Genomic DNA, 21,460 nt, shown 5'->3' with positions numbered 1-21,460 from the left:
TCGGTGACTTGCTGTATCTTTGGCATCGAAAAGTTATTAAAAGTGTTCTACATATTTTCTCCACCTGTTTATAGTACCTTTGTATAGGTATTAAACAAATTTATTCAAATATTGATTTTCTGTTAGTAACGTGCATACCTTTAATATAGATTCTCCGATTTTTTCCTATTGAAACATGTCGTTGACTGTGTTGGTTCTTTCAATACGTGTGACATTTTACGTGATATTTTCCACTATGTCAATAGTATATTGATGCTTTTAGGGATATGATCCGTCTTAGCATCCATACTCACACACTGTTAGTTTTATGACAGTTTGTGATTGTGGAAATTACAAGAAATACAAGTTTTATGGTCGTATGAACGCAATTTGATACAGACATGATCAATATAGTGCTTAATATTTTTAGCGTTACATTCAATATGTCCGTATCCATCTGCGTTCATACCACCATTAACGCAACCAAAACACAGATCAATCCATATTTTTATATAATTGGACTTCTACCGCATGTTCGTCGTCAAATTTAAAACGGTGTTGGTTGCCAATTTGGATAAAGACGGATGTCAGGATGACGATATAGTTCTGAACGCTATAACTGCCATTCAATTTAAATAAAAAGAGATAAAAACAAGTGTAGTTGATATTAACATTTTATCATATAAGTCAATTTCGAAAAAAAAGTTTAGTTACTCGGAACAACATTGGTTAGTGTCACAGTCAGACTAGTTAGTGTCACAGTCAGACTAGTGATCCGGTTCGAAGTGGAGAGAACCGCCATATTTGATTTCCAACTGTGAGATATTGATGTTTTGTCCGCTCTTACCAAAGTTTCAAATCACCCCGAGCTCCTGAATGTATGTTATGTACTATGTATGTGATGATCTGAAAACCTGCATTTTTCATAGTCACATCTTCCATTCCCTTGTACGCTGATAGATGATAGACAAGTGTTTGCATGGTGTGCATTTGAAAGTAAAAGACGAGAGTAAATGTGATGCTAATGTTATTAATCTGTGGGTCTGTTTATGATCTGTATCAAGACGACTTCCCTCAGTCTACTTGAAAACGTTAAATAAGTTCCCGGAGTTTTTTTATTGTTATTTAATAGATCTTTTGATCAGATAAGTTTGTTAACAGTGTAGTAAACGTTCCTCTCTCCCTTTCTTTCTTTACTGGCAAGCATACTAGCATGCCGCCTAAGGATAAGTTTTTAGACCATATACAATGGAAAACGTCTTTTAGTTTAACATAAGATAAAAACATAATTGTGTTCACTTTAAGGTAAAATATAAGTACGTTTATTTAGATTGTCGAAGCGTGAAGTAGAAGTAGACCGACTGGTAGTGGCTCTGTATTCATACGAAACTACGATTATGCTAATTGGAACGTACATGTAATGTCCTCTTTCGTCGACTATATACAGACATACTTGGTAAGTAAATCTATAACCTTATTACCACCTTGGCCAAAAATTCATATATAAAATATCATATATCTGTGACGTTTCAGCGCCTACCAAACCCGCCGATTGTGGACAGATCGATGCCCTCTGCTACTCAGGTGTCTACAGAATCACGCCGTCATCCGACGTCAGTTTTGACGTTTACTGTGACATGGATACTCCTGATGGGCCCTGGACGGTAGGGTTTTTTTTCAAATAAGTACCTAGCATATAACTGTGTAACAATACATCTAAGTCACAACTTTCGTAATCGGTCACTTGATCAGAATAATCAGCATAAACAATAGCCATTGATATTCATCCGTCAAAGTGCGTTCTAATGATAAACTTTGTTTTACATCAATTATACAAGTTCGATGACCTGGATGCAAGAGCGTAAGGTATATCGACCCCTTCAATCCCAACTACTCCAAACTACGCCAATAACGTGTCGGTGTTGCATAAATCGTCATAGCTCCCAAATTTCAGGAGCTATTGAGATATTGATTATACCTATTATAACTAGAGATAACAAGTAATATTTTGTGTTCTCACAAAAATTTTCATTTGCCAATGTCTTCATGATGTATTATTAAGTTTTAAAAGATGCCGACTTAAATATTGAACATTTTAAATTGATTACATCGTCAATGCACGGTCCCGCTATGGCATCCTTTGTTAATTAAAAAAGTATTTACAATGTTGATAACTTATTATCCCATTTTTATATTTATTTTGCATATCTACAAATATTTTTTAGAAATAAAAATTTCATCTAAAAATCTTGTGATGTGTGGTTTTACGAGATACATAACAATAAATGATCAGTTTTAACCATTTTCTAACGCCAATCTGACAAAACTTATAGAAACGATGAAAGCAAGGAAAATACTGAGCAATATTCACAGATTTGTAATTCATAACATACCATATTAACAATACAATGACCTATTCAATTTACATGTATAGACACTGCAGTGTATCTACAATTTGGTCAAGAAATAACACATACATGTATCTGTAATGTGGTAAAAACATTATACATAATAGACATAGAACACATAGATAATAAATGATTTACACAATTTCTGTCCACAAAAGCACAGGTTGTCTTTTAGTATTTGACTCTGTATTCATTTATTCTGTTGATGAGTATTGATACTTTTACACTATATAAATAGATAAATAGTTGCCTTGGTAACATATAAATAACTGCAGTGTACGTATGAGAGTCCATAGTTCGAGGAATACAGGGTATTCGACTCATCCGTGCTGGGCTATAGATAATCAGAAATAGGCATATGTATATGCGTACTGGCCGCAGTCTGCCACGAATCTTGCATATCAATAACATTTGAAGTATTGTTTTTAGCATTTAAAATATTCATAAGGGCGATATTCAATCGTAATGCTAATAAAATATAAGTATTTTATAATATGATAGTTGTGAAATGCTGGAGAGAATTTGAAGTGTAAATTAGGCCTAGCGAATGTTTAGTTAGCGATCTACATGAAGGTCAAGAGGTACATTACAGCATATTGATTTAAATTCGCTGATTCTCTGATAATTAAAGATTTAAAAATAATGCATAAGCACGGCTAATCAATTCATTCGAAAGGCACTAATGTAAGAGGAAACGGTGCTTACAGAAACCGGGAAAGTTAAATGACCTAATTCGCAATAGTCGGAACGCATGATTTCTGACATGACATTGATTTGCTAATATGAATGAGCTCTGTCCTTTCACTTTAACTTAAACGAAAACATAAAATGGCCACAATCGTAGGACTGATTTTATTTACCGATACATAACCAAACACGACATTAAATAATCCATTTGACAATAATATCATCTAACATATTATTTTGGGAGAACACACTAAATATTTGTTAGCCGGCTTTTGTACAATGCACGGAATGATTGACAAGAAATTCCAAAAAATTGAATTGATCTTAGTATGATTATAAATATTTGATTTTGTAAACAGTAACATGTCAAACAAATAATTTTCAAACACAATACATTTTTTCGTTGTTTTACTCGACTGGAACCCATGGAAATGGTTCTATCAGCGCAAAATGGCATTTTCCGTAGTTTAAATTGTGGTTGCTATGGTAACATTTTTACGACAAAAATTAAAAAACCCACTTTAAACCCTTCTACAATAACATCCTTTATTATCAGGTTGATAAATGAACATTTAAATAATTTTCATTGTCTTAACAGTGATAAATTGTAAGAAACTTTAACTTGTTTTCCTAAATTCCAAAATTGCGGAATATATGGGTTGTTTACCAAAATTGATGATGCAAAAGTGTGAAAAATCACTTTGAAAAAAATGTCAGATTTTCGGGAACTCTGCTAAAATTCTTTGGAGTTACTGCCGTTGAACCCTATCTGTGAACGACGAATGTACTATACTACTGTATATCCTTGACACCTCCTACACGTAGTATAATGGGACGGCCACAACCAGTGACTTTGGCCTGGTCGATCAAGTTTACCTGTAATTTTTTAAGGGAGAGAGACAAAAATATAGCAGTATCAGCCACCTGTAATCATCAGTGATTGGTTAGCTGAGCTGTGAAGGTTGTGTGTTATGCTAATTATACCCATATAAACATGATTATACATATTTATTGTACAAATGATGGTTATCGTTTATGCTATGTCGGCGGTTGAGCATTTTTAAGGTATGTTACAACACAAAGAATAAATTTCTACTTAACATGTGTTTTGTTTTTTGCGGCGATTTATTTGCGCGATTTCTGGGAAATATGCTAGATTAATGGCACACAAAATGGTTTACAGTATACGATTTCAAAACAAAAATAAAATAAAAAATGTAGAACGCTCTTGGTAAAATTATAATTCGTACGACATATTGTTTTAATAACATAATTAATGACTTCTCTTCTGCTGGATCAGAGACTTCAGCAAAATACCCGACACAGAAAGGTTTGGATACAATGAAATAAAACAATAAATCCAGTTTATAAGAGCCGGTTCGGCTGCGTTCCGTGTCATAATGATGTCATTATTCGTTTCAAGACGAACCAGCATCAATCGATACAATTCAAATGTTGCGCGAATAATCAATACAGATGCACTATCATTAGTTAGAACACTTGATCGCAAATTTATTAAGGGCATATTCGTCTGCTACTATTTTTGATAGAGAAAAAATAACACTCGTCGGCTGTTGGTCATATTTAATTATTTAATTGTCTGTATTTTTGGGCATTGTCATCGAGAACTGCAACACTAGCACAGGGAATATGTTTGTCGTGAGTAATAAGTGTACTTTCAGGTCATACAGAACAGAGAGAGCGGTGAAGTGGACTTCTACAGGTCCTGGGCCGACTACAAAAATGGTTTCGGGGACCTTAACGGTAACTTCTGGCTAGGTACGTCTTGTTTTCATTTGTCAATGCAAACTATTAAACTTTTTCCTGTACCCGCCCTGTGTAACCTTGCCAAACGCGGTTGCTGGTCTTTTTGAGTGCAGGATTGACAGTCGCTTATTTTAATATTATTTAAATTATTACTTGACGATTACTACGATTGTTGTGCCAACGATCACATGAGATGGTTGATGAAATGGCTGTTCCGTCATTAACGATCAGGCTTCGATATCTTAAAATATCTAAAAAAAAACAGACAAAAAAACCTTCATTATTTCAAACATTAGGACACTTCATTATTTAAATTTAGTTTCTGATGAAAACTTGTTTGTAGAAATCGGTGCCTGGCTATGTTTATTCATTGTAGGTGCATAACCCTATCCTTTGAAATGTTCTTAATTTACCCTCTATAATAATATCAAACTGTATATAATTTGTTAATTTTAAGGCGATGGATGCTAACTGAATACACTCAACATAACTTCAATGCCAATATTGTTAACTAAAATTAGTTTGGCTCTTGTGTAGATTGGAAGTGCCAGATACACATAGAGACTTTAAAATTAACATTGACAATATCCGATATGGTTTTTTAATTCTTACCCACAGGAAATGAGGCTATCCATGACCTTACGACCTCTGCCTCTGTCCTGCGCATTGACTTAGTTCCCTGGCTAGGCGATGCGAGGTATGCCGAATATTCCACATTCAGTGTTGAGAACGAGGCAGATGACTACAGACTTACCATGTCCGGGTTTTCTGGGACCGTCTTTCGTAAGTACTATTACAATAGTGTCTTACTTTAGGCAGAGACGTCATACATGTGTGACATATTAATGAAAAATTACATATCATTCTTCAATACTTTAATCTTGTTTGTACTAATCGTTACTATTGGCCTAAAATAGTCTGTTATCAGTCATATCGTAAATAATGACGTCACTGTTTATAACGTTCTGAATGGTAGATATAGCAGCGTAATAATTTCTAGTAGAAACTAGTCCATCAATAAAATTGGAAGTATAGATTAAAAGAATAAATTATAACGATAAAATTTAATATATATTTTTCATTTAATTAATTAAATCACCATAACATAGCCTTCATGTCAGACCTAATCCTTAATAACAATATTACTGCTACACCGTAAAACTTAACATAGCATTGCCTCCATGTCAGTCCTAATCCTTAATAACAATATTACTGCTACACCGTAAAACTTAACATAGCATAGCCTCCATGTCAGTCCTAATCCTTAATAACAATATTACTGCTACACCGTAAAACTTAACATAGCATTGCCTCCATGTCAGTCCTAATCCTTAATAACAATATTACTGCTACACCGTAAAAGTAACATAGCATTGCCTCCATGTCAGTCCTAATACTTAATAACAATATTACTGCTACACCGTAAAAGTAACATAGCATTGCCTCCATGTCAGTCCTAATCCTTAATAACAATATTACTGCTACATCGTAAAACTTAACATAACATAGCCTCCATGTCAGTCCTAATCCTTAATAACAATATTACTGCTACACCGTAAAACTTAACATAGCATTGCCTCCATGTCAGTCCTAATCCTTAATAACAATATTACTGCTACACCGTAAAACTTAACATAGCATAGCCTCCATGTCAGTCCTAATCCTTAATAACAATATTACTGCTACACCGTAAAACTTAACATAACATTGCCTCCATGTCAGTCCTAATCCTTAATAACAATATTACTGCTACACCGTAAAACTTAACATAGCATTGCCTCCATGTCAGTCCTAATCCTTAATAACAATATTACTGCTACACCGTAAAACTTAACATAGCATTGCCTCCATGTCAGTCCTAATCCTTAATAACAATATTACTGCTACACCGTAAAACTTAACATAGCATTGCCTCCATGTCAGTCCTAATCCTTAATAACAATATTACTGCTACACCGTAAAACTTAACATAGCATTGCCTCCATGTCAGTCCTAATCCTTATAACTAACAATAATTACTGCTACACCGTAAAACTTAACATAGCATTGCCTCCATGTCAGTCCTAATCCTTAATAACAATATTACTGCTACACCGTAAAACTTAACATAGCATAGCCTCCATGTCAGTCCTAATCCTTAATAACAATATTACTGCTACATCGTAAAACTTAACATAGCATAGCCTCCATGTCAGTCCTAATCCTTAATAACAATATTACTGCTACACCGTAAAACTTAACATAGCATTGCCTCCATGTCAGTCCTAATCCTTAATAACAATATTACTGCTACATCGTAAAACTTAACATAGCATTGCCTCCATGTCAGTCCTAATCCTTAATAACAATATTACTGCTACATCGTAAAACTTAACATAGCATCGCCTCCATGTCAGTCCTAATCCTTAATAACAATATTACTGCTACATCGTAAAACTTAACATAGCATTGCCTCCATGTCAGTCCTAATCCTTAATAACAATATTACTGCTACACATCGTAAAACTTAACATAGCATTGCCTCCATGTCAGTCCTAATCCTTAATAACAATATTACTGCTACACCGTAAAACTTAACATAGCATTGCCTCCATGTCAGTCCTAATCCTTAATAACAATATTACTGCTACATCGTAAAATTAACATAGCATTGCCTCCATGTCAGTCCTAATCCTTAATAACAATATTACTGCTACATCGTAAAACTTAACATAACATAGCCTCCATGTCAGTCCTAATCCTTAATAACAATATTACTGCTACATCGTAAAACTTAACATAACATAGCCTCCATGTCAGTCCTAATCCTTAATAACAATATTACTGCTACACCGTAAAACTTAACATAGCATTGCCTCCATGTCAGTCCTAATCCTAATAACAATATTACTTAACCGTAAAACTTAACATAACATGCCTCCATGTCAGTCCTAATCCTTAATAACAATATTACTGCTACACCGTAAAACTTAACATAGCATTGCCTCCATGTCAGTCCTAATCCTTAATAACAATATTACTGCTACACCGTAAAACTTAACATAACATAGCCTCCATGTCAGTCCTAATCCTTAATAACAATATTACTGCTACACCGTAAAAAGTAACATAGCATTGCCTCCATGTCAGACCTAATCCTTAATAACAATATTACTGCTACACCGTAAAACTTAACATAGCATAGCCTCCATGTCAGTCCTAATACTCTAATAAATATTACTGCTACACCGTAAAAGTAACATAGCATAGCCTCCATGTCAGACCTAATACTTAATAACAATATTACTGCTACACCGTAAAACTTAACATAGCATAGCCTCCATGTCAGTCCTAATCCTTAATAATAATATTACTGCTACACCGTAAAACTTAACATAGCATAGCCTCCATGTCAGTCCTAATCCTTAATAACAATATTACTGCTACACCGTAAAAACTTAACATAGCATAGCCTCCATGTCAGTCCTAATCCTTAATAACAATATTACTGCTACATCGTAAAACTTAACATAACATAGCCTCCATGTCAGTCCTAATCCTTAATAACAATATTACTGCTACATCGTAAAACTTAACATAGCATTGCCTCCATGTCAGTCCTAATCCTTAATAACAATATTACTGCTACATCGTAAAACTTAACATAGCATTGCCTCCATGTCAGTCCTAATACTTAATAACAATATTACTGCTACGTAAAAAACATAGCATTGTAAAAATAACTTAACATAACATAGCATTGCCTCCATGTCAGTCCTAATCTTAATAACAATATTACTGCTACATCGTAAAACTTAACATAGCATTGCCTCCATGTCAGTCCTAATACTTAATAACAATATTACTGCTACACCGTAAAACTTAACATAGCATAGCCTCCATGTCAGTCCTAATACTTAATAACAATATTACTGCTACATCGTAAAACTTAACATAGCATTGCCTCCATGTCAGTCCTAATCCTTAATAACAATATTACTGCTACACCGTAAAACTTAACATAGCATAGCCTCCATGTCAGTCCTAATCCTTAATAACAATATTACTGCTACATCGTAAAACTTAACATAACATAGCCTCCATGTCAGTCCTAATCCTTAATAACAATATTACTGCTACATCGTAAAACTTAACATAGCATTGCCTCCATGTCAGTCCTAATCCTTAATAACAATATTACTGCTACACCGTAAAACTTAACATAGCATAGCCTCCATGTCAGTCCTAATCCTTAATAACAATATTACTGCTACACCGTAAAACTTAACATAGCATTGCCTCCATGTCAGTCCTAATCCTTAATAACAATATTACTGCTACACCGTAAAACTTAACATAGCATTGCCTCCATGTCAGTCCTAATCCTTAATAACAATATTACTGCTACATCGTAAAACTTAACATAGCATTGCCTCCATGTCAGTCCTAATCCTTAATAACAATATTACTGCTACACCGTAAAACTTAACATAGCATAGCCTCCATGTCAGTCCTAATACTTAATAACAATATTACTGCTACACCGTAAAACTTAACATAGCATTGCCTCCATGTCAGTCCTAATCCTTAATAACAATATTACTGCTACATCGTAAAACTTAACATAACATAGCCTCCATGTCAGTCCTAATACTTAATAACAATATTACTGCTACACCGTAAAACTTAACATAGCATTGCCTCCATGTCAGTCCTAATCCTTAATAACAATATTACTGCTACACCGTAAAACTTAACATAGCATTGCCTCCATGTCAGTCCTAATCCTTAATAACAATATTACTGCTACACCGTAAAACTTAACATAGCATTGCCTCCATGTCAGTCCTAATACTTAATAACAATATTACTGCTACACCGTAAAACTTAACATAGCATAGCCTCCATGTCAGTCCTAATCCTTAATAACAATATTACTGCTACACCGTAAAACTTAACATAGCATTGCCTCCATGTCAGTCCTAATCCTTAATAACAATATTACTGCTACATCGTAAAACTTAACATAGCATTGCCTCCATGTCAGTCCTAATACTTAATAACAATATTACTGCTACACCGTAAAACTTAACATAACATTGCCTCCATGTCAGTCCTAATCCTTAATAACAATATTACTGCTACACCGTAAAACTTAACATAGCATAGCCTCCATGTCAGTCCTAATCCTTAATAACAATATTACTGCTACATCGTAAAACTTAACATAGCATTGCCTCCATGTCAGTCCTAATCCTTAATAACAATATTACTGCTACACCGTAAAACTTAACATAGCATTGCCTCCATGTCAGTCCTAATCCTTAATAACAATATTACTGCTACATCGTAAAACTTAACATAGCATTGCCTCCATGTCAGTCCTAATCCTTAATAACAATATTACTGCTACACCGTAAAACTTAACATAGCATTGCCTCCATGTCAGTCCTAATCCTTAATAACAATATTACTGCTACACCGTAAAACTTAACATAGCATTGCCTCCATGTCAGTCCTAATCCTTAATAACAATATTACTGCTACACCGTAAAAACTTAACATAGCATTGCCTCCATGTCAGTCCTAATACTTAATAACAATATTACTGCTACATCGTAAAACTTAACATAACATTGCCTCCATGTCAGTCCTAATACTTAATAACAATATTACTGCTACACCGTAAAATTAACATAGCATAAGTCCTAATAAATAACAATTTACTGCTATAAAACTTAACATACCTCCTCCATGTCAGTCCTAATACTTAATAACAATATTACTGCTACACCGTAAAACTTAACATAGCATTGCCTCCATGTCAGTCCTAATCCTTAATAACAATATTACTGCTACACCGTAAAACTTAACATAGCATTGCCTCCATGTCAGTCCTAATCCTTAATAACAATATTACTGCTACACCGTAAAACTTAACATAGCATTGCCTCCATGTCAGTCCTAATCCTTAATAACAATATTACTGCTACATCGTAAAACTTAACATAGCATTGCCTCCATGTCAGTCCTAATCCTTAATAACAATATTACTGCTACACCGTAAAACTTAACATAACATTGCCTCCATGTCAGTCCTAATACTTAATAACAATATTACTGCTACACCGTAAAACTTAACATAGCATAGCCTCCATGTCAGTCCTAATCCTTAATAACAATATTACTGCTACATCGTAAAAACTTAACATAGCATTGCCTCCATGTCAGTCCTAATCCTTAATAACAATATTACTGCTACACCGTAAAAACTTAACATAGCATAGCCTCCATGTCAGTCCTAATCCTTATAACAATATTACTGCTACATCGTAAAACTTAACATAGCATTGCCTCCATGTCAGTCCTAATCCTTAATAACAATATTACTGCTACACCGTAAAACTTAACATAGCATTGCCTCCATGTCAGTCCTAATCCTTAATAACAATATTACTGCTACACCGTAAAACTTAACATAAACATTGCCTCCATGTCAGACCTAATCCTTAATAACAATATTACTGCTACACCGTAAAAACTTAACATAGCATTGCCTCCATGTCAGTCCCTAATACTTAATAACAATATTACTGCTACACCGTAAAACTTAACATAACATAGCCTCCATGTCAGACCCTAATCCTTAATAACAATATTACTGCTACTACACCGTAAAACTTAACATAGCATTGCCTCCATGTCAGTCCTAATCCTTAATAACAATATTACTGCTACACCGTAAAACTTAACATAACATTAAATCCTTAATAACAATATTACTGCTACACCGTAAAACTTAACATAGCATTGCCTCCATGTCAGTCCTAATCCTTAATAACAATATTACTGCTACACCGTAAAACTTAACATAGCATAGCCTCCATGTCAGTCCTAATCCTTAATAACAATATTACTGCTACACCGTAAAACTTAACATAGCATTGCCTCCATGTCAGTCCTAATCCTTAATAACAATATTACTGCTACACCGTAAAACTTAACATAGCATAGCCTCCATGTCAGTCCTAATCCTTAATAACAATATTACTGCTACACCGTAAAACTTAACATAGCATTGCCTCCATGTCAGTCCTAATCCTTAATAACAATATTACTGCTACACCGTAAAACTTAACATAACATTGCCTCCATGTCAGTCCTAATCCTTAATAACAATATTACTGCTACACCGTAAAACTTAACATAACATTGCCTCCATGTCAGTCCTAATCCTTAATAACAATATTACTGCTACACCGTAAAACTTAACATAACATTGCCTCCATGTCAGTCCTAATCCTTAATAACAATATTACTGCTACACCGTAAAACTTAACATAGCATTGCCTCCATGTCAGTCCTAATCCTTAATAACAATATTACTGCTACACGTAAAACTTAACATAGCATTGCCTCCATGTCAGTCCTAATCCTTAATAACAATATTACTGCTACAACCGTAAAACTTAACATAACATTGCCTCCATGTCAGCATGTCAGTCCTAATCCTTAATAACAATATTACTGCTACACCGTAAAACTTAACATAGCATTGCCTCCATGTCAGTCCTAATACTTAATAACAATATTACTGCTACACCGTAAAACTTAACATAGCATAGCCTCCATGTCAGTCCTAATCCTTAATAACAATATTACTGCTACATCCGTAAAACTTAACATAGCATTGCCTCCATGTCAGTCCTAATCCTTAATAACAATATTACTGCTACACCGTAAAACTTAACATAGCATTGCCTCCATGTCAGTCCTAATCCTTAATAACAATATTACTGCTACATCGTAAAACTTAACATAGCATTGCCTCCATGTCAGTCCTAATCTTAATAACAATATTACTGCTACACCGTAAAACTTAACATAACATTGCCTCCATGTCAGTCCTAATCCTTAATAACAATATTACTGCTACATCGTAAAACTTAACATAGCATTGCCTCCATGTCAGTCCTAATCCTTAATAACAATATTACTGCTACACCGTAAAACTTAACATAGCTATTGCCTCCATGTCAGTCCTAATCCTTAATAACAATATTACTGCTACATCGTAAAACTTAACATAGCATAGCCTCCATGTCAGTCCTAATCCTTAATAACAATATTACTGCTACATCGTAAAACTTAACATAGCATTGCCTCCATGTCAGTCCTAATCCTTAATAACAATATTACTGCTACATCGTAAAACTTAACATAGCATTGCCTCCATGTCAGTCCTAATCCTTAATAACAATATTACTGCTACATCGTAAAACTTAACATAGCATTGCCTCCATGTCAGTCCTAATCCTTAATAACAATATTACTGCTACATCGTAAAACTTAACATAGCATTGCCTCCATGTCAGTCCTAATCCTTAATAACAATATTACTGCTTACACCGTAAAACTTAACATAGCATTGCCTCCATGTCAGTCCTAATCCTTAATAACAATATTACTGCTACACCGTAAAACTTAACATAGCATTGCCTCCATGTCAGTCCTAATCCTTAATAACAATATTATGCTACACAAATATTACATTGCCTCCATGTCAGTCTAATCAATAACAATATTACTGCGTAAAAAACTTAACATAGCATTGCCTCCATGTCAGTCCTAATCCTTAATAACAATATTACTGCTACACCGTGCTAACATAGCCGTAATGTCAAATACTTAATAACCATATTACTGCATTGCCTCCATGTCAGTCCTAATCCTTAATAACAATATTACTGCTACACCGTAAAACTTAACATAACATTGCCTCCATGTCAGTCCTAATCCTTAATAACAATATTACTGCTACATCGTTAAAACTTAACATAGCATTGCCTCCATGTCAGACCTAATCCTTAATAACAATATTACTGCTACACCGTAAAACTTAACATAGCATTGCCTCCATGTCAGTCCTAATCCTTAATAACAATATTACTGCTACATCGTAAAACTTAACATAGCATTGCCTCCATGTCAGACCTAATCCTTAATAACAATATTACTGCTACACCGTAAAACTTAACATAGCATTGCCTCCATGTCAGTCCTAATCCTTAATAACAATATTACTGCTACATCGTAAAAACTTAACATAGCATTGCCTCCATGTCAGACCTAATACCTTAATAACAATATTACTGCTACACCGTAAAACTTAACATAGCATTGCCTCCATGTCAGTCCTAATCCTTAATAACAATATTACTGCTACACGTAAAACTTAACATAGCATTGCCTCCATGTCAGACCTAATCCTTAATAACAATATTTACTGCTACATGTAAAACTTAACATAGCATAGCCTCCATGTCAGACCTAATCTTAATAACAATATTACTGCTACACCGTAAAACTTAACATAGCATTGCCTCCATGTCAGTCCTAATCCTTAATAACAATATTACTGCTACACGTAAAACTTAACATATGCATAGCCTCCATGTCAGACCTAATCCTTAATAACAATATTACTGCTACACCGTAAACTTAACATAGCATAGCCTCCATGTCAGACCTAATCCTTAATAACAATATTACTGCTACACGTAAAACTTAACATTATAGCCTCCATGTCAGACTAATCCTTAATAACAATATTACTGCTACACCGTAAAACTTAACATAGCATAGCCTCCATGTCAGACCTAATCCTTAATAACAATATTACTGCTACACCGTAAAACTTAACATAGCATAGCCTCCATGTCAGACCTAATCCTTAATAACAAATATTACTGCTACACCGTAAAACTTAAAAACATGCTCCATGTCAGACCTAATCCTTAATAACAATATTACTGCTACACCGTAAAACTTAACATAGCATAGCCTCCATGTCAGACCTAATCCTTAATAACAATATTACTGCTACACCGTAAAACTTAACATAGCATAGCCTCCATGTCAGACCTAATCCTTAATAACAATATTACTGCTACACCGTAAAACTTAACATAGCATAGCCTCCATGTCAGTCCTAATCCTTAATAACAATATTACTGCTACACCGTAAAACTTAACATAGCATAGCCTCCATGTCAGACCTAATCCTTAATAACAATATTACTGCTACACCGTAAAACTTAAACATAGCATAGCCTCCATGTCAGTCCTAATCCTTAATAACAATATTACTGTAAACTTAACATACCCCTGTAAAACTTATCATAGTAAAACTTAACATAACATAGCCTCCATGTCAGTCCTAATCCTTAATAACAATATTACTGCTACATCGTAAAACTTAACATAACATAGCCTCCATGTCAGTACCTAATCTTAATAAAATATTACTGCTACATCGTAAAACTTAACATAACATAGCCTCCATGTCAGTCCTAATCCTTAATAACAATATTACTGCTACATCGTAAAACTTAACATAGCATTGCCTCCATGTCAGATCCTAATCCTTAATAACAATATTACTGCTACACCGTAAAAACTTAACATAGCATTGCCTCCATGTCAGTCCTAATCCTTAATAACAATATTACTGCTACACCGTAAAAACTTAACATAACATAGCCTCCATGTCAGACCTAATCCTTAATAACAATATTACTGCTACAACCGTAAACTATAACTTAAAACATAGCATCATGTCCCTCCATGTCACCGTAAACCTAATGTCAGTCCTAATCCTTAATAACAATATTACTGCTACACCGTAAAAGTAACATAGCATAGCCTCCATGTCAGTCCTAATCCTTAATAACAATATTACTGCTACACCGTAAAAGTAACATAGCATAACCTCCATGTCAGTCCTAATCCTTAATAACAATATTACTGCTACACCGTAAAACTTAACATAACATAGCCTCCATGTCAGACCTAATACTTAATAACAATATTACTGCTACACCGTAAAACTTAACATAGCATTGCCTCCATGTCAGTCCTAATCCTTAATAACAATATTACTGCTACATCGTAAAACTTAACATAGCATAGCCTCCATGTCAGACCTAATCCTTAATAACAATATTACTGCTACACGTAAAACTTAACATAGCATAGCCTCCATGTCAGTCCTAATCCTTAATAACAATATTACTGCTACACCGTAAAACTTAACATAGCATAGCCTCCATGTCAGTCCTAATCCTTAATAACAATATTACTGCTACACCGTAAAACTTAACATAACATAGCCTCCATGTCAGTCCTAATCCTTAATAACAATATTACTGCTACATCGTAAAACTTAACATAGCATTGCCTCCATGTCAGACCTAATCCTTAATAACAATATTACTGCTACATCGTAAAACTTAACATAGCATTGCCTCCATGTCAGTCCTAATCCTTAATAACAATATTTACTGCTACACCGTAAAAACTTAACATAACATAGCCTCCATGTCAGTCCTAATCCTTAATAACAATATTACTGCTACACCGTAAAACTTAACATAGCATTGCCTCCATGTCAGTCCTAATCCTTAATAACAATATTACTGCTACACCGTAAAACTTAACATAGCATTGCCTCCATGTCAGTCCCAATCCTTAATAACAATATTACTGCTACACCGTAAAACTTAACATAACATTGCCTCCATGTCAGTCCTAATCCTTAATAACAATATTACTGCTACACCGTAAAACTTAACATAGCATAGCCTCCATGTCAGTCCTAATCCTTAATAACAATATTACTGCTACACCGTAAAACTTAACATAGCATTGCCTCCATGTCAGTCCTAATCCTTAATAACAATATTACTGCTACACCGTAAAAACTTAACATAGCATTGCCTCCATGTCAGTCCTAATACTTAATAACAATATTACTGCTACACCGTAAAACTTAACATAGCATAGCCTCCATGTCAGACCTAATACTTAATAACAATATTACTGCTACATCGTAAAACTTAACATAGCATTGCCTCCATGTCAGTCCTAATACTTAATAACAATATTACTGCTACACCGTAAAAGTAACATAGCATTGCCTCCATGTCAGTCCTAATACTTAATAATAACAATATTACTGCTACATCGTAAAACTTAACATAGCATAGCCTCCATGTCAGTCCTAATACTTAATAACAATATTACTGCTACATCGTAAAACTTAACATAGCATTGCCTCCATGTCAGTCCTAATACTTAATAACAATATTACTGCTACACCGTAAAACTTAACATAGCATAGCCTCCATGTCAGTCCTAATCTAATAACAATATTACTGCTACATCGTAAAAGTTAACATAGCATAGCCTCCATGTCAGTCCTAATCCTTAATAACAATATTACTGCTACATCGTAAAACTTAACATAGCATTGCCTCCATGTCAGTCCTAATCCTTAATAACAATATTACTGCTACATCGTAAAACTTAACATAACATTCGCCTCCATGTCAGTCCTAATCCTTAATAACAATATTACTGCTACATCGTAAAACTTAACATAACATTGCCTCCATGTCAGTCCTAATCCTTAATAACAATATTACTGCTACACCGTAAAACTTAACATAGCATTGCCTCCATGTCAGTCCTAATCCTTAATAACAATATTACTGCTACACCGTAAAACTTAACATAGCATTGCCTCCATGTCAGTCCTAATCCTTAATAACAATATTACTGCTACACCGTAAAACTTAACATAGCATAGCCTCCATGTCAGTCTAATCCTTAATAACAATATTACTGCTACACGTAAAACTTACATAGTTACTCCATGTCAGTCCTAATCCTTAATAACAATATTACTGCTACACCGTAAAACTTAACATAGCATTGCCTCCATGTCAGTCCTAATCCTTAATAACAATATTACTGCTACATCGTAAAACTTAACATAGCATTGCCTCCATGTCAGTCCTAATCCTTAATAACAATATTACTGCTACACCGTAAAACTTAACATAACATTGCCTCCATGTCAGTCCTAATCCTTAATAACAATATTACTGCTACATCGTAAAACTTATCATAACATAGCCTCCATGTCAGTCCTAATCCTTAATAACAATATTACTGCTACATCGTAAAACTTAACACAGCATTGCCTCCATGTCAGTCCTAATACTTAATAACAATATTACTGCTACATCGTAAAAGTAACATAGCATTGCCTCCATGTCAGTCCCAATCCTTAATAACAATATTACTGCTACACCGTAAAAGTTCGTAATTTGACGCGTATAGATATAATATTTTGAACAGGTAAGAAATTAACTCTTTCGTAGCAATTATATGCTAACGGCATTAATAATACATAATAACTGAGTTTTGAGCTGAACGACATCATGGTAATTACCATCGATTTGTCCCACCTTCGTGTGTCTGTGACGTCATTATCCGACATTGAACTCGCCGGAAAGTGAGTCTAACCAATCATATTTAAATTTGTGGTACGAAACTAGCTCAAATTAACCAATTAAAATTAAATTAAATTATTTCAGTAACAAATAGCAATGTTTACTATAGTCCAAAACCTCATTGACCTCTAAAGACGCATTTAGAATCGCCCAAATCAAAGATTAAAGCTGCCCATTATAAAATTTCAGGGATACAATAATTAATATTAATATAACCATTGGTTCATCTTACCGATGTCTTCTTACATCACCTCATATTCTATTTTTTAAATCAAACAATAAACATATTCATTGTTTCCACCTAACTTTATCATGCTACGTGAAATATTTCTTTCCGCTATGCAAAATGCAAAACCTTTGTAATGTTAATTATGACCACTTGTGATTGACGTTGATATTCTTAAAAAAATAGCGTGTTGTAATTATGCGATAAAAAGTATCTTTGATTTGTATTCATTTCATATGAAATTTTATGAAACTCGTCTCAAAGTTTGATTTTTTACTCACAAAATTAAAAACTTATTAGATTCGTTTCATAAAATCACATATGAAATTAGCAATCATTTAGGATCCTATATATATCGTTATACCATTCGATAGATGACGCCATGTCCATCCACAACGGAATGAGGTTCTCCACCTTTGATGATGATAATGACGTGTGGGGCGGTGGTAGCTGTGCGGTGCTACGTACAGGGGGATGGTGGTACAGGTCATGTTATGATGCTAATCTAAATGGAGCAGTGTACATAAATGGGACGGAGGACTTCGGATCTCCAATCTGGAATGATTTCTATAAAGATGGCGAATGGCTCGTAATGATGAAGACGCGCATGCTCGTCAAACGGCCTCAGTAATAAAATGATCGTACCGTGAACGTGGATATTTTCGCGAGTGTTTAATTTCGTGAAATGCATGCATTAACATTTCGCGGTGTTGTTATTTTTACTATTATGTATTTGCATATGACAGTTATATGCACATGAAGGTAGGTATTGATTGTGGCGTCATGTGATTATGAGCGTAACGTCATAATTTTATCGGAGAAAAAGACGTGAATTGCGCTTACAAAATAATGACGTAACAATCGATACCGACCCGCAAGGGAGCTAACTCTGTAATATGCAATGAAGGAATAGATACACTTTCATACTCCCAAAAATAAAGGATATATATGTACAAAATATTAAGCGCGGGGGATTTTTTTTTCAATCCAGCAACCTTCACGTAAATAGCGTAAATTTCACCCTCGCGTAAACGTCCACGTTTGCAGTATATCGATCCGCGGTAGGACCACATAACACCCCATGGAAGCCACTGTGAAGACGATATCTTCCGTAATATGTGAATCAAAGTGTTGTGGGTGAACAATCATGACTAGCAACACAATACGGGTTGACTAATACCTATATGTGGTTCAGACTGAGCGATGAAGATGCGAAATTATCATATTGAATACGAAACTGTCTTATATTTCGTCTTTGCCTATTACAGTTATCTCCCTTAGTATCGGATGTGACGTCATAGTTTTGTGAAATAAATTTGTGTCGTTTACCCGAGAAAATATGACACTCCGCTCACAATACAATCAAGCATTTTCTAAAAAGAAGATAACTCTTTAATATGCAAAGACGGGATTGTATACGTGACCAACCATTTTGCGTTTTGACCATTAAATGGTTTAGATTAATTTTAAAGGTGCTCAGCCGCTGACTGAGCATAAATGATATTCATCATTTGAACAATAATTGATATTCAATTATGTATATATATGTCTAATTAACAAAAAAGACATAAAATTATTTATTTTGGCTTTGGTGTATGCGCAATCGGTACTTCATGCCACATACGATATAATGCAATGGAATTTTGTTATGCAATTAATTATTTTTCATATTTTCAACTTTAAGTAAAATTAGAAGCTCAAACTTTTCAATGGTGGTAATGGTGTAAAGTAAGTAACTTTTGTAACTGAAGTAAAATACTAAATCATCTGCTCCTGTTTTTGATAGTGAAAAAAAACATTTGTCAGCGGTGGAGCATCTTTAAGTATTATCGAAGCACATCATTCACAACGAAGGCTGTGGTAAGTAGACAACAGGGCGTTGACTATAGTAAACTCATGGATATACAGTAGGTTTAATTCTGATCATTTATTCACAGTGACTCACTAGCATTAGACAAAGGCCTAACCTGATTTAGAGCACTTAGTTAGTCAACGCTTAAATGTTGTTCATTTTATCAAACTAAAGTAAAACAAAGAGACTTTGTGTATTGATTTTGAGGATAAAGATTGTTTTATTGGAATGTTGATATGTTTAGGAAATATAGATGTTTTATTTAGTGTAAATAGGGAATATACACTCCAGTCAATCTATTCGTTTTAAGTACGAAAGCTTTTGAGTACTGTAATAGTAGTTTGGTGTAGGTTTACGTATCTCGTGTTTGGTCAGTTTCGCTTTGCAGACATCGCCTTGGTCCTTAGGCACATATTGGGCACATGTTGGGCACATGTTAGGCACATGTTGGGCACATGTTAGGCACATGTTGGGCACATGCATAAGGTAAAAGGTTAGGATTGGTCAATGCATAGAAGTGCGCGCTTTACGTATGACAGCTTTTCCTGTAGCTTTAGAAGTTGGTGGAAGTGCCGTAATTGTGTAAGGATGTAATTAGACTTGCGTAAACATTGTGTGAAAAGTCTGTCCAGGATTAGTTTGAAAGTACGATATGGATTTATATACACTGCTGTTAACTGTATGTACTTTGGATTCACTGTGGGTTAATAAGTTTCGAACTGTATCCAAGTTATCAGGTCATTTATCGCACCACATTTCGAATAAAAAAGAGCTTATATACGTCTCGTCGCTGCAGTTACTACAGAAACAATTGTCATGAACTGATATTTGATGGCAGCGAAAAGGCGACGACGTAATATTAGGTGTGTTTCCAGAATCCGGGGCCTATTGTTTGCTTGAACATATTGTACAATAGGACTTATTTTTTTGTTTTGTAATTCCGATGAGTAAATATATTTAAAGTAACACATTTTAGCAGTGATCTTTGTCTGTCATTGAGAACATTAAAAACAGTAACACTATAGAAAGGGACATCGCTGTAAAGATATCCCAAACACGATCACCACATTGAAACACTATAGAAAGGGACATCGCTGTAAAGATATCCCAAACACGATCACCACATTGAAATGGCGGAGGAAGACTTACTTTATTATCCAGCATTACTAAAGAGGTTACATGAAAGGGAAATAACTCTCTCGGA

At 34.5% G+C, this 21,460-nt stretch overlaps 1 protein-coding gene across 1 annotated transcript; it reads left to right on the top strand.

The window, feature by feature from the left end:
- Positions 1–1,532: 1,532 nt before the first annotated feature.
- LOC138306174 (angiopoietin-related protein 7-like) lies at positions 1,533–21,203 on the top strand. Its single transcript, XM_069246565.1, has 4 exons — positions 1,533–1,643; positions 4,757–4,853; positions 5,460–5,624; positions 18,779–21,203. Exons 1-4 carry the CDS (start codon positions 1,617–1,619, stop codon positions 19,033–19,035), a joined length of 546 nt encoding a protein of 181 aa, XP_069102666.1. The 5' UTR covers positions 1,533–1,616; the 3' UTR covers positions 19,036–21,203.
- The last annotated feature ends 257 nt before the right edge of the window (positions 21,204–21,460 follow it).

Source organism: Argopecten irradians, chromosome 13, assembly GCF_041381155.1.
Source record: "Argopecten irradians isolate NY chromosome 13, Ai_NY, whole genome shotgun sequence".
Taxonomy (NCBI): Eukaryota; Metazoa; Mollusca; class Bivalvia; order Pectinida; family Pectinidae; genus Argopecten; species Argopecten irradians.
The sequence above is the reverse complement of the archived record's forward strand: the minus strand, read 5'-3'. Positions and strand labels throughout refer to the sequence as shown.